The 18,567-nt window shown below is 39.8% G+C and overlaps 2 protein-coding genes across 3 annotated transcripts in view; one reads left to right on the forward strand and one right to left on the reverse strand.

Moving 5' to 3' along the window:
- The window catches only part of vps8 (VPS8 subunit of CORVET complex), a gene marked incomplete at its 5' end in the record, with an annotated part of 73,772 nt that continues 55,205 nt past the window's right edge, over positions 1 to 18,567 (forward strand). Inside the window, 8 exons of the mRNA XM_034898536.1 lie at positions 1 to 156; positions 1,226 to 1,355; positions 1,884 to 1,938; positions 3,437 to 3,533; positions 4,008 to 4,040; positions 5,977 to 6,031; positions 15,918 to 15,923; positions 16,256 to 16,380. Of these exons, the coding sequence (XP_034754427.1) occupies positions 1 to 156; positions 1,226 to 1,355; positions 1,884 to 1,938; positions 3,437 to 3,533; positions 4,008 to 4,040; positions 5,977 to 6,031; positions 15,918 to 15,923; positions 16,256 to 16,380 (657 nt within the window). The remainder of the gene's footprint in view (positions 157 to 1,225; positions 1,356 to 1,883; positions 1,939 to 3,436; positions 3,534 to 4,007; positions 4,041 to 5,976; positions 6,032 to 15,917; positions 15,924 to 16,255; positions 16,381 to 18,567) is intronic.
- LOC117960965 (DELTA-stichotoxin-Hmg2b-like) lies at positions 10,432 to 18,296 on the reverse strand. Of its 2 annotated transcripts, none has more exons than XM_034899297.1 (3): positions 18,289 to 18,296; positions 11,731 to 11,846; positions 10,432 to 11,054 (listed from the first exon to the last, which is right to left on the reverse strand). In XM_034899297.1, exons 2-3 carry the CDS (start codon positions 11,796 to 11,798, stop codon positions 10,628 to 10,630), a joined length of 495 nt encoding a protein of 164 aa, XP_034755188.1. In that variant the 5' UTR covers positions 11,799 to 11,846; positions 18,289 to 18,296; the 3' UTR covers positions 10,432 to 10,627. The 2 variants fall into 2 exon arrangements, with proteins under 2 accessions (XP_034755188.1, XP_034755187.1); XM_034899296.1 differs by lacking the exon at positions 18,289 to 18,296 and adding an exon at positions 12,889 to 12,990 and having other exon boundaries at positions 11,731 to 11,836.

Raw genomic sequence — 18,567 nt, forward strand, 5'->3', positions numbered from 1 at the left:
CAAATCCTGTTGCACACAACAAGAAAGCACAAAGAAACAAATAATGCTTTCTTATCCTTCATTTCTTTGTACTACTTCTGTTCTCAGATTGATGATAAGGAATTTGACATTCCCCAAGTTGACACACCTCCCACACTGGAGAGCATCCTTAATGAGGTGAGAACATGCTTTCTCGTTGCTATACTGCATCACACACTGTCAACAGTGTAACAACAACTTTTTGAAAGTAATTTTAATCCACTTTGAGAACCTGCACCACTAGTCTTGTGTCTGTCTGAGAATAACAATCTTTGCTATAGACGCAGTTCTGTTCATTGACTCAGGATAACCCTTTTTAAATCAATATTTTGTGTTGAATTTTTGATTTCTTTAATCAATAATCAAAGTATGGTGTAATAAGAAGAATAATTTAGAGAAATAGGGTCATTATCCCTCCCACAGTCATCATTAGTTAAAAAAATGTTTGGAAAACTTTATTTGTGTATGTTGATACAATGTAATATTTACTTTAAATAGTCAACAGGGGTCTGTTATTTATCTCCTCTGCAGAGTAAACAAGGGCTGTATGTGAAACAGGTCTATTTTAGATACTTTAGTTGTAGTTACTTATTTTTATATGATATGTTATCATACTGGTGTAAGAAACTGTCCTGCAAACTCATCACTTTTATTTTTGTCGATAAATTCATTGTAATATACATTCCACAACACTAACTCTGTCAGTACATCAGAGACATGTCAAACGCACCACTGCTGCTCTCACATTCTCTTTTTAACATTAATGGTGTAACGTGTTAAGGAGACTATTGCACTTGTTGTGTAGACCTGTCATCAACTTTATGCCTTCCCAAACAGACTTGAGGTCACAACCAAATTTGTACTTAATTTTCTTTCGCTTAGCATCTTTAAGAAATGACAGTGGTAAAAACCAACCAGGATAGAGTTTAGGCCATTTGCTTAAACAGACTAAAGTTGTTTGGGATGGTGAGAAGGTAACGGCAGAAGCAGAATATACATCAGCTTAGCAATGAATATCTGGGGAATTCCCTGAACAAGTAGAAGGTTGTTACTGATACCAACAGTAGTTTGATATCAGGTAAACATATTTGTTTGTGGACCCCTTCCACTATGAATGTAGGAGAGCCTTGTAGCTGAAGTGTTTTGATTTTGTTGTCCTTCAGGTGCCTAGCTGTATGTTTGTTTTTGTTCTATGTGGTATCTGCAGCTGGAGGATGAGGAGGAACCATTTGTATTAGAGGATACCTGCGTGCTAAACACAGATAACATGGATGCTCACTCCTGTGACACCTCCTCTCTGGCCAGCTCAGACAGTGGAGACCCAGCACATCTTAAACGGCATGTACACACATACAAACAGTAACACACACACACACACACACACACACACACACACACACACACACACTCCTTGTGCATCCCATTGGGCAGCTGCAGCATTTATGGTTCTTTAGTCTTCCGGAGTCCGGGTGTGTTTTATATCTGTTGCAACAGTTATTGAAAGATGCTAAGTTTATAAACTTAAAGTATATCATAACTAACTTACTCTAGGGCTTTTTGTAATAGTAGCATTTTAAACAAATTAAATACCCCCTGCCCCCCCAACAAAAAACAAATTATGTTGTTAATATCATTTTCACTCTTTTATTAACTTTAGGCTTCATTTCACCAGTCTAACGTCACATTATTCCAGCAATCAAATTTCCTGTTATATGACTTGCAATTTTGTTTTATTAGAAACACATCAATCATACTCAACAGATGACATACAGTATGATTTATACTATTCCAATCTGACTCAAACAAGAATATTAACTTTTTTCACATACAACACGTTTTAATTTGTACGACACTTTTTATTCCTGGTGATTTCCTCATCTGTGGTTCCTCCGCTGCCTCACTTAGGTGTGAAGCTAGCAGGTGAATCTGCAAGCTTGTTGCCATTTTAGAGCAAACTAAAACACAGCCCTAAGTAAACATGTATAACTTTTTAAAAAACAATGTTTCAATTAGATAAAGATATTTTAAGTACTTCAAATTAAATATTACATTGAAAGCTAAATGCAATTTAATTAATAAAGTACACCCTGGAAACAACCCTGGAAAATATATTTTAAAATATAATATAAAATAGATTTGAATGTTAAAATTCTATAAGCTTAAGTTAGAAATATATTTTATTTAGAACCTTTTTAAGTGTGTGTGCACAAAGCTTCACACTGTATCAGTTTAAGACACTGTACTTCACTAATAGTAAGACGTCTGCAGAGTGTGTAGTTTTCAGGACAGTAAGTCAAAGACTCCATACAGATGATGCTGCAGCAACCAAAACAAAACAAGGGCCAAACCATCAACAATGAAGAAGGAACAAGGAACATCTCCTTCCATGCAGGGCGGCAATGGTTATGTATGGCTATGGGCGAGTTTTAAATGTGTTTTAACCTCTAAACATGTTCAAAATGTCATTACAAGTGCCTACCCATGTGTAGTGATTGCTTCTGCGGGAACACAGTGAATCTGACTGCAGTAGATGTGACAGGCATAAAAGTTCTGTTAATCCATACGTACCTCTGTTTATTTCCTGTTTTCCGGTGAAGGCCACACTAGTTGATTGTCAAACTCCTACAATTCAATATTCCAAAATGTGTTTTTTCCAAAAAATAACAATTTGCCATTTTTATGTCCTTAGTAATGACTATGTAGAAACAGCATGTAACCTGACACCACAGTGTAGCCAGAAGAGTTACAACAGTTCAAGAGCTATCAAGCATACACATAGGTAGCTAAGCAAAAGTGGGCTCTTAAACTTTTGACCTGCTGCAGCCGGCCGCTCTGCCCTCCTGACTGCGCTGTCGGCGCTCAGGCCCTAAATTATGGTGCAAATCTGCCATCATAATAGCAATGAGCCAAGGTACAAACGTGCCTGGCTTTTAAAGGGAATGGGAGATGATATTGATTGGTTTATTGCTTGTTACGCCCATAACACACTTATGAATTAATGAAGACACTAATTACAACCCTTTTGAACCATGCGCACAGACCCTTTTATTCCGCCGTTAAACTAGCGGGACGGATTTGGATGTGCCCTAAACGCACCTTTACCATGCGCTTCAAGCTGTACGCTTGGATCGTTAAAATAGGGCCCTAAATGTTCAAAGAACTTAAAGTCCATACAACAGCTTTAATGCTCCAAAATACTTTAATAGTGCAACACAAGGCACACAGCGTTTTGGATCACAATTTCGCCCTTCCTCAGGTACCTTGTAAGACGTGACCACTAGCCAAATGACTCAAACACCCACTATAACTTAGTTTAGGTGCATACCTTCTTGTCTTCTTTTTACATGTACAAGGTAATTAAACAAAAGATTTCTTCTTTGTGTTACGTGTGTGTGTCTGTGCTTTGACATGTGTGAAGAAAGAGGAGGACAATGGATCTGAATGCGACGGTTCATGGGTCTGTTCTTCGACACAGCCTGCTGAAGGGCATTTCTGCACAGATTGTCTCTGCTGCTGTAAGATGCACTCACACAAAACTTGTCTTTAGTGTTTTTGATTAAAATTAGGGGTGGAACAGTACATGTATTCATATTGAACCGAAACAGTATGGGCTTCTCGGTTTGTAAAAAAAAAACTTGCATGCCAATTAATTAATTTAATGCAGAACTATTGTTAGATACGCGTTTCTTTAGGGACACCTAATCTGTAGAACTGAACCGTGACTTCTGTGTACCATTCCACCCCTAATAAGAATACAGCTTCATTACTGTGCTTTCCAAAAAAAAGCAGTGCTTTCCTTAAAACCAGAAGTATTCAATTTAATTAAATCTCTCAATGAAAGTTCAGTAATCAGTTAGTAATTCTATTTATGTTGTTACTTTTTATTATTACTGTAACTAAAATCTTTCCTTTTTTACTAGCTTCAGAATTTAGCATATGTTGCAGTACACAAATCAATTATAATAAAAACATTTGCATGTTTTCCTCAGGACAAAGTGGATGCTGGACTGCCAACCGCTATAGTGAGTATTAGTTTATTCAACAATGATTTCAGCTAAACCTAGATAGTTGGTTTTAGTTTAAAGGCCATCACACGTCATATATTTATTTGGTATCTTATTTGGTATCTTAACAAATTTGTTAAGATACCAAATAAATATATGACGTGTGATGGCTGACTATGTTTCATAGGGCACTTTAGCAATTTATAATTTCAAAGTAGGCTTAATACAAGAGACATGGTAAATACATAAAAGGTATAAGGTGTTGCTTTTGGAATTTGATCTATATCAACAGATGATAGTTGATAGAATGACAGGAAATAAATGGAGAAAGTGGGCTATGACATGCAACGTCAACCAAAATCGATCCAGGGATGTTGAACCATAACCATTATGCTGCCAGGATGCCCCACATTCAAGATTTTTGCATTTATTTTAATTGCTTATTATATTTTTTATCAACTAAAAACACTGCTGTAGACCAGTGTAAGAAGGTTTTACAGAACAATACAAAAAAAAGCAAAGCTGAACATATTTTTGAAATAAGACAGCATTTACATAGAACTCTGAACTGTAGTGTGACAATAGTGAGAGGTATAGTGGAGTAGCAAGTCAATATGTGCCTAATATCACAAATGAGAAATTGAAAGAGGGCTTTACAATCTGTACACCAACTTTCCTTTGAACCCTGCATCAGATGAGTAAAAACTCTCCAATAAATATTTTTTATTGAGGGATCATTAGGGAGAGCAACTCAGGAGAGAACCCTCTCCTAGGACGGACAAACTTGCAATAGAGATGTATGTACAATACAGAACAGACCGAACAGTAATAATAATGATAGTAGCAGGAATATAAAAGTGAAATATTCACTGAGCCGGAGGTGCGACCCGATCCAGGGAAACCTGCAAGGCGAGAAAGTACACTTTTTGAGACCTTATGTACCTAACATTTTCAGTGTTACACAGGTGGGAGCATTCAGTCCTTGTAGTTTGTTTTATGTGTGTGTTTAGGGACACATCATATCAAAGATAACACCAAGGTTCCTTACGGTGGTGCTGGTGGAGGCCAGGGCAATGGCATCCAGAGTAGCTATATTAAATTGAGTCCCCAGCAGAACGTTTAGCGTAGTAACGAAATGTGGTACACATACAGTATGTAACATGTCAAGACGTACAACAAAGCTCATTGGAGCTATACCCTAAACCCAACGGGAAGTCCGCCATTTTGAATTTAATGAACTCCTTCTAGAGATATCATCTGATCAATTTCAAATTTGGTCTGTACTATCTTAAGACGATAAAGTTGAAAAGTTTATAAAAGAAAAACTTTTTTGTCATAGGGCATGGCTGTGGCGGGGTGGTCGTGTTGTGCGTTTTGCCACTGAAACAGGACGTAACTTGAGTGTACAATGTACTATTTGCTCAAAACTTTTCAGGATTCATAAGAGTCCAACCCAAGGACATCTAAATGCTAATATACAACTTAGTGGCAACTTAGTGGCTTAGTGCATGGAGAAGTTTTTGTCAGTAAACTAAGATTGATCTGATAAAAAGGACTTACACCAGCTTAGTGATGTTCCTTTAATGCCAAATAAATGATCCAGTCTCTGTAGTACGATGTGATGGTCATTCATGTTGAATGCAACACCAAAGCAGAAAGAGAATGTGAGGTTGGGCACATTTGCAAGAGGTTTCATAGTTTATAAAGAATGCAGCTCAATGAGAATACTGCTACTGAAAAATTGTTCTAAAGGGCAACCTTTATTTTACAGTGCACCCACAGGTAGGTTCATGGGTGCGGTTTCTGATTGTGTGGATGTTGGTGGAGGCAGAATGTTTGATATTATTTTTATTGTGTTTTGCTTTTGTTTAGCTTTTCCTGAATTCCTCTTAACTCTTAACTTAACTCATCTTAACTTAATTACCTCTAAGCCGTAAAAATGTTTTTGGTTCAGACCGTGGCAGGTGTGATTGCTGTAGGAACGTCTCATGGTCTGGCTCTGGTCTTTGGTGAGTCTAAACTTGATTACAGTCTTTATACAGTACACACAGTGATATAAATTATATTTTATTTACATTTAAAACTTTTTACAATGCAACAGCGTTTATTTATTGTTTATTGAAACAGTGCTTCACATTCTATTCAATTAATGAAAAGTGTATAAATTGTGGGGTGGCAATGGTAAGTATTCTGTTGCATGTTGCTGATGTTGCTCTTGCTGAGTATAAAGAGAATGTTGTCATGGTTATAAAACGTGTGAGAAATGGAGGTTGCCTAACTAATATGGTACTTATTAGCCAGGTACTTAGTGGCTCTATCAGATCAGATGTGAACAACCTAAAAACCACAGTGGAAAGCAAAGCAAATAGTTTTGATAGCCATGGCCACGCTTTTCAAGCGCTGGAGTTGAAGCTAGCACATAAGGAGGACAGAAACCGAAGATGCAACATCTGCATCGTCTGGCTGAAAGACTAGAAGGTGCTAATGCTATCCAGTATGGTTCCCAAATTTAGCAGATGCTCAGATTGAGATTATGTGAGCCCACCAAATTTACAGTGATGGCCCAAAGAAGAATGCCAGTGTAATTGCATGTTGATTTTCAATGTGCTTTGCAACACAAACAGGCATGCGATCCTACAAGCTGTGCGGAAATCTTTGTTTATCTTTTAGGGCCAAAAAATGTTGCTTTTCCCCCGGATTACAGCAACTACACGGTAAAAAGACGTCAGGCTTTCTATCAAATCATGGATTTAGAAGTCAATGGTCTGGATTTCTTCACGCTTTATCCAGCAACACTGAAGATCCGGAAGGCGCACAGTATAAAGCATTCACCTCCGTCAAGGATGTTGAGGGCTAATTTTTAATTTAATTTAATTTTAATCTGTTTATTGATCCCCAATGAGGAAATTACAATTTACACTCTGTGTCCACACTTTTTTATTTATCACACACATTCCTGAACTACACACACGCTCAGGATCTATACATGCACTAATGGAGAGATGTCAGAGTGAGTGGACTGCCAGCTGAACCAGCGCCATGAGCGGTTGGGGGGGGGGGGGTACGGTGCCTTGCTCAACAGCACCTGGCAGGGCCCAGGAGGTGAAGTGGCATCTCTCCAGCCACCAATCCACACTCCGTACTTTTTTTATCCATACGGGGACTTGAACCAGTGAACCTTCGGTTCCCAACCCAGCTCCCTACGGACTGTTGGTTTGTCTTGTTTTCTTATGTGTCCTGGTTTTATCACACTGTTGTTTGATATGAATACAGAGATTGTGTTTCTGAATGCTATGTCAACCTAGTTTAAGATGGCCTACTCTCCATAAGTTAGCTGGACCACTGATAGGCTACAGTTTACCTTGTAAATGTGCTTGCTATTTTGTGGTTCTTTTTTCTGTTGACGTAAATTGCGTTTATTTTGATTTTTGTTTAATGTGGAACCAATTGCTGTTGCAACTAGGTAATTATGTGCTAGTGTTCCATTTTTGCTGCTCCATAGCCAATATCTTGATCACAGACCTACTTTGAATGTTAGCCCTCTGGCTATGCTCCAAAATCATGTGGCAGCAGCATGAGGATTACAGATATTTGGCGTACAGTTAATACCACCTGTAAATGTAGATATTCCTTTTTCTCAGGTAGACATAAATCCTTTTCCAGAATAGATTTCCTTTTTGCATCTCCTCAATTGTTTCATTCAATTGATAAAGCAATGTTACTTCTAATGGCATTGCCTGACCATAAAGGTGTCCTTTGTGCCACCGCACCTAGCCAGCTTCCTCAACGTGCAGTTAGATGAGGTTTCAATACTTCTTTACATACAAATGAATCACATATCACCCAGTTTATTGCAGAATTCCACATGTTTGCAGAAATTAATGTTGGCTCTGTAGAAGACCCCAGTATTTTGTAGGCTGCTATAAAAGGTTTTATCAGGAGCAATACCATACTATTCACAAAGCTAGATCACTTCAACTGCAAAAAGTTGAAGCTGAGTTTATCAGATTAGATTCATTGCTACAAATTTACTGATCAAATAGCTTTAGAACTAATTAGAAATAAACAACATTCTGAAACAAATCTGAATTACTAATCCATAGAACGAGACAGCCCTATTGTTTCCAGGGCGCAAGACCTGGTCATTTACTTGCCATGAGATTTAGGTCTAGTGACCATTTTACAGATAGTCCCGCTATTAAATCTTCAAATGGTAATATTAGAACTGACCCTGTTGAAATAAATAAATCCTTTCAGACATTTTATTCCAATTGGTATATATCAAAGGTCACTTTGAATAAAAACCACTGTGATGGATGGTTAAATCAGCTAGAATTGCCTCAACTGTCTGCAGAGGAATCAGCTCACATAGACAAATTGATTACTATAGAAGAACTAAGATGGCAGTACAGAATATGCAAAAAGGAAAATCACCTGGCTTTAATGGGATCCCCCCTGAATCAAGGGCCAAGGTTGCCCCTTGAGTCCTACATTATTTGTCCCTCTCAGTCTCTTCCCCACCTCTTCCATACAAGGAGTATGGAAGCTTATCAAGCTTTAAAATTAACTGTTCAAAGTTTGTGTTGCTTCATTTAAATGATCCTGCTTGCAATTTAACTATCTGTGCTAACATCCCCATTGTTAAACAGTTTAAATATTTAGGCATTGATGTTTTCCCTTACTTGAATCAGATAATTAGGCATAACTATTCTGCTACCATGAACAACTTTTTGAAAGGTATGGAAGGGTGAATGGGTCTTCCCATGTCTATCTAACCCGTATCCGCACGTGTCTTCTTGTCCGCCCGCGCGTGTCTGCTTGTGCGCCTGCGCGTGGCTGCGTGTCCTTATAACTGTCTGTTGGCACCTATTAGATCGATCACCCCCCCCAACAAAGTAATCATTACTAACCTAAATGCAGTCTAAATTAAAAGAACATTAAATATGAGAAAAATTTAACCTGGAACCAAAGTGCCAAAATAATGATTGACGTGACGTTGACATATTATTTGTAGCGGAACAAAAGCCAACCGAAAGGAAAATATGATGAAGGGCATCTTGGTCTTGGATTCACGGCAGCGGTGGTGTGGGCGGAGTAGAGACCGATGTGTGTTCTGTGTCTTAAACCTCTAGCAGCAGACAGTATGAGACCCAACAAATTAAGAAGACACCTAGAGACCACCCACCTCAGTCATGTCAATAAGCCACTTGATTTCTTTCAATACAAAAAAAACACACAATTGCAGAGCAGCTCGTTCTCCCCGCTGCTCTATACATGGTGTCAATTATGCTTGACGAGAAAAGTACAGAAAAATGAATAGCTGTCCCCCTGTCAAATGACACAATTGCGAGACGTATATGCAACATTTCAAGACATCTTGAGAAACTACTCATAGATCAATTAAAAGACAGTTGTTTTGCATTACAAGTGGACAAAGCTACTGATAGCAATAAAGACTGCTTGTTCATATCGTACGTCCGCTTTCTGAATGGCGAGTCACTGTGCGAGGATTTGTTGTATTGCAAATACATAAAAACTAGAGCCACAGCTGATGAGCTGTTTAAGATCATGGACAATTACCTCAATGAACACGGCCTTAAATGGGAAAGCTGGGTGGGCTTTTGCTCTGATGGCGCACAGACCATGGCAGGGTCAAGATACGGGCTGCAGGCACTAATAAAAAGGGTTGCGGCAGATGCGCATTGGACGCATTGTGTCATTCACAGGGAAGCGTTCGCGTCAAGGCAGCTCTGCCCTGAACTAAATGAGGTTTTCTGCAATCTGCAAGCAAGTTCCGTGATGAACATTTTCTGTTTAAACTGGCCCACCTCAGGGATGTGTTTGGCAAGCTGAATGAATTAAATCTTCAGCTTCAAGGCAAAGACAAGCACCTACCGCACCTGGCAGACCAGATCAGCGCATTCATCCAAAAGCTTGAGGTATGGGGCAGGCGCCTCAATCAGCAAAACATAGATGTCTTTGAGAACCTGAATCAGCTGTGAAAACAAAGTACAGATCTCAGTTGAACATTGAGCATGACTTGAGAGTGGCCGTATCAATCCTGCAACCCCGCTTTGAGAAATTGTGCAATGCAAAACAGGCTCATTGCAGCCACTAATGCAGGGATAAATAGACCTTTCTTGCCAAATGAATTTCTCTTCTTTTCTTTTATTAACAGATTGCAAACTTGATACAAATTTTGTATCAAGTTGCTCGTCTCTTGCTCGTCTATTGTGGTTAGGAATTATGGGATTATAAAAATCATAATAAGGGCCTGGGGCACCAAAACCTCCAGAAATGGCTCGTAGCAAATAGATTTCTGAGTCAGAAAGAACACACTGAATTTGTTATCTTTTTCTTACAAAGAACAAACAAACAATTTGATGGACACAGACAAGTCTTGTTTTTTATTTGTAATTAGGCATCAACATTTTCAAATCACCCCTGACATAACAATTTAATGTACTCATATTTTAGGTAAATTGAGCACCACTTCAGCTATTGACAAACTGTGTCAGTTGATTGAGTTTCAATCCTGATATTGTATTAAAATAACTGATCATCTCATGGCTTACATAACAAGAGTAGATCTTCCTCCTTCTGACTTAATACATGCCAGTGTCACTTATATCCACCCTCAAGACTGCTTCACCTGAGTCTGACATGGAAGCACTGACAATAGCATAATCACCCTCATAAGAAATGCAGGAGCCATCAGCCTTTGCTCTTACAAAATTATTTTCATTTCCATTATACATCATATCATAAAGATTGTAGTCGCAGTTGTTTCCTCTGTCGAGGATCCCCACAGCAAACCAGTTAGAGTAGAGGTTTCGGTCGTAGGGAACGGAGAACATGATGGCCACGATGTGGCTGTAGTCGTTGAGGTTGGGGTTGAAAAGGTCATAGGTGAAGACGCCAACAGCCCCAGTCGCACTGCCCGTGTTCTTCTTGAACAATGCGCTGGCAGGGGAGTAGGGACCCACCACCGGGGGCAGAGGGACCTCACAGCATCCGCTCTCAGTAAACACCCTGAATACAGAGAGGCGCATTGTATCATGCTATACCATACTATTGATATTTACATTCACTGGTAGGTTTTTTGTCTTTTCCTACAAGCCCACAAATGCACCCACTAAAAGTCTATTATCTCAACTGCTTAACAGTCTACCTACTATTGTCGTCTTTCTGTCCATTCTGTAAACACAACATTGATTGCATGTCTGTCTATCCCGGAAGAATGATTCTGGCTCTAAGGATGGAGGGTTTCATATGTTGTATAAATTGTAAAGCTGTTTGAGGCTACATAGATAAAATTGATTTGACTGTAAGACATCAATGCAACTAAAACTGTTCTGATGAACACACAGTAGATAATGACATTTGACAATACCATTGAGTGTTTGTGTAGGATTTGCAGTGCACTTTTTTTTCTTCAAGCTGGTTGTTTTTAGAATTTTTGTTTTTTTTGACAACAATTTGTCAAAGTAGTGAAGATGCTTTATTTATTTTTGTCATACACTGACTAGCCTACACCATGGCCCTACCTATAGGACTTTCTTGTTGCTGCTGTGTATTATAGTCTTTGCCGTCAGTGGGTGGCGGTAGTGATTGCTGTTACAAAATACAACTATGGAACTGCTTGAGTCTGGTTAAAAATGTACTTTCAAACCTTCAAAAAAAGTCAAGTACAGAAGCAATGCATCACCTTGGGTTGGCGAGCGTGTAGCAGCCAGAGTTGTTGTTAATCTCAACAGAGCAGAGGCGATGAGGCATTGTGATCAGGAGTGGTGGGGGAAGAGGCTGGCTGTAAACTGCAGACAAAACAGAATCATTTCATAATTCATTCAGCAATTCAGCATCTGTGTACAGAAAAACAATTTGTCGGACTCAATTATCTACGCTTTGTTGATTGATGTTTATTGTTTAAACCTCTTACTAAATCTAAATGGACTGCATTTTTATTTTATTTATTTATATATATATATATATATATATATATATATATATATATATACACACACACACACACACACACACACACACAGCTGTAGTAGTAATGATATACATTACATTTCCCTGAGCTTTCAGGGATGGCCAGATTACATTCTCGTCAGCTTGTTTTCTTGAGGAAATTAAAATTTTTAAAGGAATATGCCACCGTTGTTTGAAATAGGGCTTATCACAGGCTTAATACATTTTTGCCCACCTATGTACATTGTACAGCTCTGGGAGACTGTGATAAGTCCTATTTTAAGTTTATCTAAAGCCTTTTTAGTTCTTGAAGAGTGTGCTAGTCAGTCAAATACTCTCCATATTCTAACATATCTTTCTAACAGGCGATTCAGAGTCCCTTAGTTTAGATAGAACAGGCTTAAGAAAGTTTTTTTATATGCGTCAGTCTATCCTGCTGCTAAACCAAAATCAGTTTAGGATCTTGATCTGAGTCTATCTTGAAACATGTTTCTTTGCTATGACTGTCGATACATCTTCATCTTTGTACTATATGTGTAATTGTTGTGTAACTCTGTGTGGATTTTTATTTTTATTGTTTTGAGCGGAGCTGCTTGGGAACACAAAAGGATTTTTGGTGTGAACTCTCAACTAAGTTGTATTGTATATGCCCCTCTGTTTGTGCATAGACCAATTAAAGGCTTTAAATTAAAGTATGTTTAAAACTATACTAAAATGTTGATGGATGAGAATCTAAACATGACTAAAACGCACATTAACTTTTTTCAGGACTACGAATAAATCTAAAAATAGATTAAAACAAGTCCATGTGAAAATTAACGTTATGAAATATTAGCAACATTAGCCCAGACTCTGAATGTCTAATATCTAAAAGTATTAAAAGTGTACTTACCTTTGTATGATCTGCAGAGTTTGAAAAAAGACAAAACCAGTTGTTGGTGTGGACAGATTGTCGGTCCAGGTTTCAGGCAGGATGTGGTGGTGAAGTCACACTCCGGGTTTTATTGACTCAGGTAATCAGGACTTTAAGGCGCCAGTTGACTCCCTCCTTATCTCCTGTCCAGTATCAGCTCCCCCCTTTTGTTTCCGCCAGCACTTTATCACTGAGAAAGTCTTGGACCGTAGTGATTACAAATTTACGCCTTCTTTTGTTTGAACCTTTTAAAATTGATGTCAATTATTTGTGTAGGGTGTCCGCAGGAGGTTAAGGACTTAGTGGCCTGCCATGTTCACAGGGTACTGTTACAAAACAGAATTGAATGCACTACAAAGACAAGATATTTAATCTTCAAACTAATTACTCATTTTGAATTTGATGCCTGCAACTCGTTCCAAAGAGTTGGAAGAGGGGCTTAGCAGTGTGTAACATAACCTTTCCTTTTAACAACACTCAATAAGCGTTTATGACTTCAGTCGCTCAACAATTCAGGGTCTCTGTTGTTGTATTTTGCGCTTCATGATGGGAGACAGGTCTGGACTGCAGGCAGGCCAGTCTAGTATCTGAACTCTTTTACTACAAAAGCCACCTTGTTGTAAAACATGCAGAATGTGGCATGGCATTGTCTTGCTGAAATAAGCAGGGACATCCCTCAAAAAGAAATTGGGTGGATGGCAGCGTATGTTGTTCCAAAACCTGTATGTACCTTTCAGCATTAATGATGCCTTCACAGACACCCAGTCCACGGGCACTAACACACCGCCATACCACCAAAGATGCTGGCTTTTAAACTTTGCGCTGATAACAATCTGGATGGTCCTTTTCCTTCATGATTTCCAAGAACAATTTTAAACATGGACTCATCACACTTTTCCACCTTGTGTCAGCGCATCTCAGGTGAGCTTGGTTCCCAGAGAAGCCGGCGACGTTTCTGGATGTCGTCTGGCAGCTGGGTAACTGAAACTTAGATTCCCCGAGCAACATTAACCATCTCTGACTGGGGGATGCCAAGGCGTTCCCAGGCCAGTGTAGGGATATAATCTCTCCAACTAGTCCTGGGTCTTCCCAGAGGCTTTGTCCTAGATGGACGTGCCTGGAACACCTCCCTAGGGGGGCAGCTTGAATCACCTCTGCTGGCTCCTTTAACGCAAAGAAACCGTGGCTTTACTCCAAGCTTCTCACAGATGACCGAGCTTCTCACCCTATCTCTAAACCCCAAATTTCACAGGATGCTGAACGGCTGCGGATCCACTCCGGAACGGCATTGGAGTGATTTGGTTTCCATTAAAGTCAGTGTGTGTACTTCCACATACTGAACGCCTGCGTCACAGGAAGTCAAGCACAGAAACAAATGAAACATCTGGTTAATTTTCTAAGTAAAACGTGAGACGCCAGCCACCCTCCAGAGGAAACCCATTTTGGCCCGTTGTTTTTGTGATCTAGTTATTTTGGTCATGACCCAGCTTTCATGATGAAAATTGACTGGAAGACTGAGAGCTTTGCCTTCTGTCTAAGCTCTCTTGGTGCGGTAAAGCAAATGCAATACTGACCCTGCTGCTCAGATTTTCAGAAAGCTTATGTTGTAAGTTGTATAAGCAAGAAGCAACCATCAAATATTTTTTTATAATTCACCAGGTTAATGTTTACTTTTATTAAAAACATATTAAGATGTAATATTCATATATATTTTGTGCCATCATTTAAACCTTCAAAATAACAAAAAACAAAAAAATGGTGTCTGCAAAAGTTTGGGCACCCTGCAGAGTTTATAGCATGCACCGCCCCCTTTGGAAAGCTGAGACCTTACTGCTTCATGGATTGTTCTCAATCATCGTCTAGAAAGACCAGGTGATGTCACTCTTAAGGTTTTAAATTACTTGACTCATCTGACCTTGCCCCAACAATCAGCACCATGGGTTCTTCTGAGCCGTTGTCTAGAAAACTGAAACTGAAAATAGTTGACTCTCACAAAGCAGGAGAAAGCTATGAGAAGATGCCAATATCCTCTGTTCAGAATGTAAATGGCAATCATCAGGAACAGTGGAAGTTAAAGCAAGATCTGCAGACCTAGAAAAATATCAGACAGAACTGCTCGCAGGATTGTGAGAAAAGCAAGTCAAAACCCACGTTTGACTGCACGATCCATCCAGAAAGACCTGGCAGAGTGGTAGTACGCCCTTCCGCTATAAAGAGATACTTGTACGAATATGGTCTTTATGGAAGAGTTATCAGAAGAAAACCTCTTCTACGTCCTCACCAAAAAAAACAGCGTTTTGCGTTTGGAAATGAACATATAAACAAGCCTAATGCATTGTGGAAATAAGTTCTGTGGACCAATGAGGTTAAAATAGGACTTTTTGGCCTTAGAACTTTCGAGCCCCACTGTACATTGTCAGTAAAATAATGTTATTCATAGCGGTAGTTTCAGTAGCAGTTGTAATGGTACTAGTGTATACAGTGTAGGTGTAGCCATGATAATGTGATTAGGTTGCAGCAGTATTACCAATAAAAGCGTGAATCATAAGTGTTAATCTGCAGCCATATCAGTTAAATAGGTAGTATTTGCTGAAGCAATCATCAGTGCTTAAATTGAAATAGAAAATGCGTCAGAGCTCCAGCAGCCTGAGCAGTGTGTACATAATACATACATATTAACTGGTAGGCAGGATTAGAGATGTAGTGAGGACCGATGTTTGTAACCAGGAAAACACACTACAGGTGTGATAACAATCCAAAACCATATTTTAGTGTAAAAATACTCTCTGTCAGGCAAAAGCGCTCTTAATCCGTTCTGATCTGTTGGCCTCCAAAGATACAACATGAATGAGTTTTAATACTGTTATGTTTGTGTTTTGACTCGGGTTTGATTGGTGCTGAGTTCTCAGCGGGGCTGACCCATGTCTATTGTCTATTATGTTATGACAATTATGTCTGTTGTCTATCTATTGTCTATGTCTATTGCTGACATAATGATGCCCGGGCAGGAAAAGGTATGAACATCCCTGTCAGATGGGTCACTCATGCTTAATGTTGTTCATTCTGTATTCAACCTGACTGGCTGTGAGGCGTTACCACTCATGTCAATTTGGGTTTGGCCAAGCTACTTTGGTGCATGCTTTGTTGTTTGTTGTTTTGATTTTTTAATAGTTTTTTGCACTGGCAGTTTTAATTGCATTTACACTTCTTCATTTGGTACCAGTTTGTTGTGTTTTGGTATTGATTTGTAAAAGCTTTTTTAAATTTATTTTGCCATCCAAACCTTTGGAGTCTGCCCCCCCCCTTATTCAGCAGTTACTGGTAATGTCCTCTTCATCTTCTCTAGATACCAATCAGGCTCTGCGGCTCTGTCTGGGTACCAAGGCAACTGGGGCAGAGTTTGGAGCGGTCTCTGCTCTCAGCATCAACCACGATTGCTCAAGACTTCTCTGCGGGTTTGCCAAAGGACAGGTATATACTCAGACACATGTACAAACAGTGCAATCACAGACTTGTTTACTGGGAGGTTGTTTTTAAAAAGTTCAAAAGGGTAGACTTAGGACTTGAATAAATATAACATATTTGCTCTAGTGTGCATACAGTGGGCCCTATTTATATAGAAATACATTTATATAAAACGATCTAAGCGCACAATGTGAAGCACCTGGCACAAGTGCGTTTAGGGCCCGTCCAATTCCACTTTTGCTAGTGTGACGGCAGAAACAAGGGTCTGTGCACCTGGTGCATGGTTCAAAAGGGTTGTACTTGGTGTCTTCATTAATTCATATGTGTGTTTTTGGCGTAACATGCAATAAACCAATCGGTGCCATCTACCATCCTCTTTTAAAGTCAGGCTCGTTTGTACCTTGGCGCATTGCTTATATGATGGTGGATTTGCACCATAATATTTTTATATGTAATCTAATGTAAACATGTTTGTACGCTGTTGCGATTCCTTGTGTGTCTGTATCAGAGATGGGAAGTAACGAAGTACAAATACTTTGTTACTGTACTCAAGTAGAGTTTTCAGATATTTTTACTTTACTATTTTATTTTTGTGGTGACTTTTTACTTTTACTCCTTACATTTTAACACAAATATTGGTACCTTCTACTCCTTACATTTTACAAAACTGACTCTTACCGTAGTTGTGTACAAAAGGTTGTCACGTCGGAGAATAGCGCGGACACGCGTCTCACACCGCGAGCGGGCGAGCGCCCCACACAGAGAAAAGTGAGGAAAACCGGCGGGTTATTACCGCCGGTTCATCAAAGACTATTCCACCATTGCCAAACCTATGAACAACCTCACCTGTGGGTACTTACCTGCACGAAAGGCCAGAACTAAGTCATCTAACGCTCAATACCAAAGTGCAAATCAGCCTTTTGGAGAACGTTGGAGTCGTAGTTGTCAAGTCTCTTTCAATATGCTGATTGAGAAACTAACTACCGCTCCAGTCCTTGGGTTTGTCGATCCATCCCAACCTTACGTACTCCATACCGACGCCAGTACGACAGTACTAGGAGCTGCACTTTATCAGGAACAGGAAGGAAAGCTGAGAGTGATTGCTTACGCAAGCAGAGGTTTGTCTCAGAGCGAAAGTCGTTACCCAGCCCACAAACTGGAATTTCTGGCGTTAAAATGGAGTGTCACTGAGAAGTTTCAAGATTACCTGTATGGAGCCACATTTACCGTTGTGACGGATAACAATCCCTTGACCTATATACTTACCTCTGCCAAGTTGGATGCTACTGGTCACCGCTGGTTGGCTGTGCTCTCTACCTACTAGTTCAAACTCCTGTACCGGGCTGGCAAATTGAATGTTGACGCCGACACACTCTCCAGACGTCCTCACCAGTGTCCTGATGAATCGCCTAAAGATCATGAAATCATACAACAGTTCCTGGAAAACCGTCTTGCCGACTCAAACCTGATCTCTCCAGAAACTGTTGATGCCATCTGTCAAGGTTGTCTCATCCGAGCAGCTCAGCCTGGCAATCCTGGTCCTGAGGGCATTACGCTGGTTGAGTCCTTCTCAATTACAGCAAAAGCCGTCCCTGACAGCTACTCCACTGAGGATCAGCTACCTCCAGCTCTGTCTCATCTTAGCATGAAGGAGGAACAGAGGGCAGACACAACCATCCGAGAGCTGGTTCATCGGATGGAGACTGGAGAGAAGATTCCTCCAACGGCAAGAACAGAGCTGCCCGAATTACCTCTCTTGTTGAGAGAATGGTCAAGATTGGAGCTGATTGATGGAGTCCTATGCAGGAAACGTTGAGACAACGACGACACTACTTACCAACTCGTTCTTCCAGAGTGTCTTCGTCCGGCTGTGCTAATGAGTCTCCATGATGAAATGAGTCCTATGGGGATTGAGCGCACCTTAGACCTTGTTCGCATTCAATTTTTCTGGCCCAAGATGGCAAATGACGTGGAGCACAAGGTCAAGACGTGTGGTCGTTGTGTGAGACGGAAAGCTCTTCCGGAACGAGCTGCTCCACTGCTCAGCATCAAAACATCTCGTCCTCTTGAATTAATCTGCATGGATTTCCTGAGTCTTGAACCAGACACAAGCAACACTTGTGATATTCTTGTTTTGACTGATCATTTCACAAAGTTTGCTGTGGCAATTCCAACGCCAAACCAAAAAGCAAG

Source organism: Etheostoma cragini, chromosome 17 (assembly GCF_013103735.1).
Source record: "Etheostoma cragini isolate CJK2018 chromosome 17, CSU_Ecrag_1.0, whole genome shotgun sequence".
NCBI lineage: Eukaryota > Metazoa > Chordata > Actinopteri > Perciformes > Percidae > Etheostoma > Etheostoma cragini.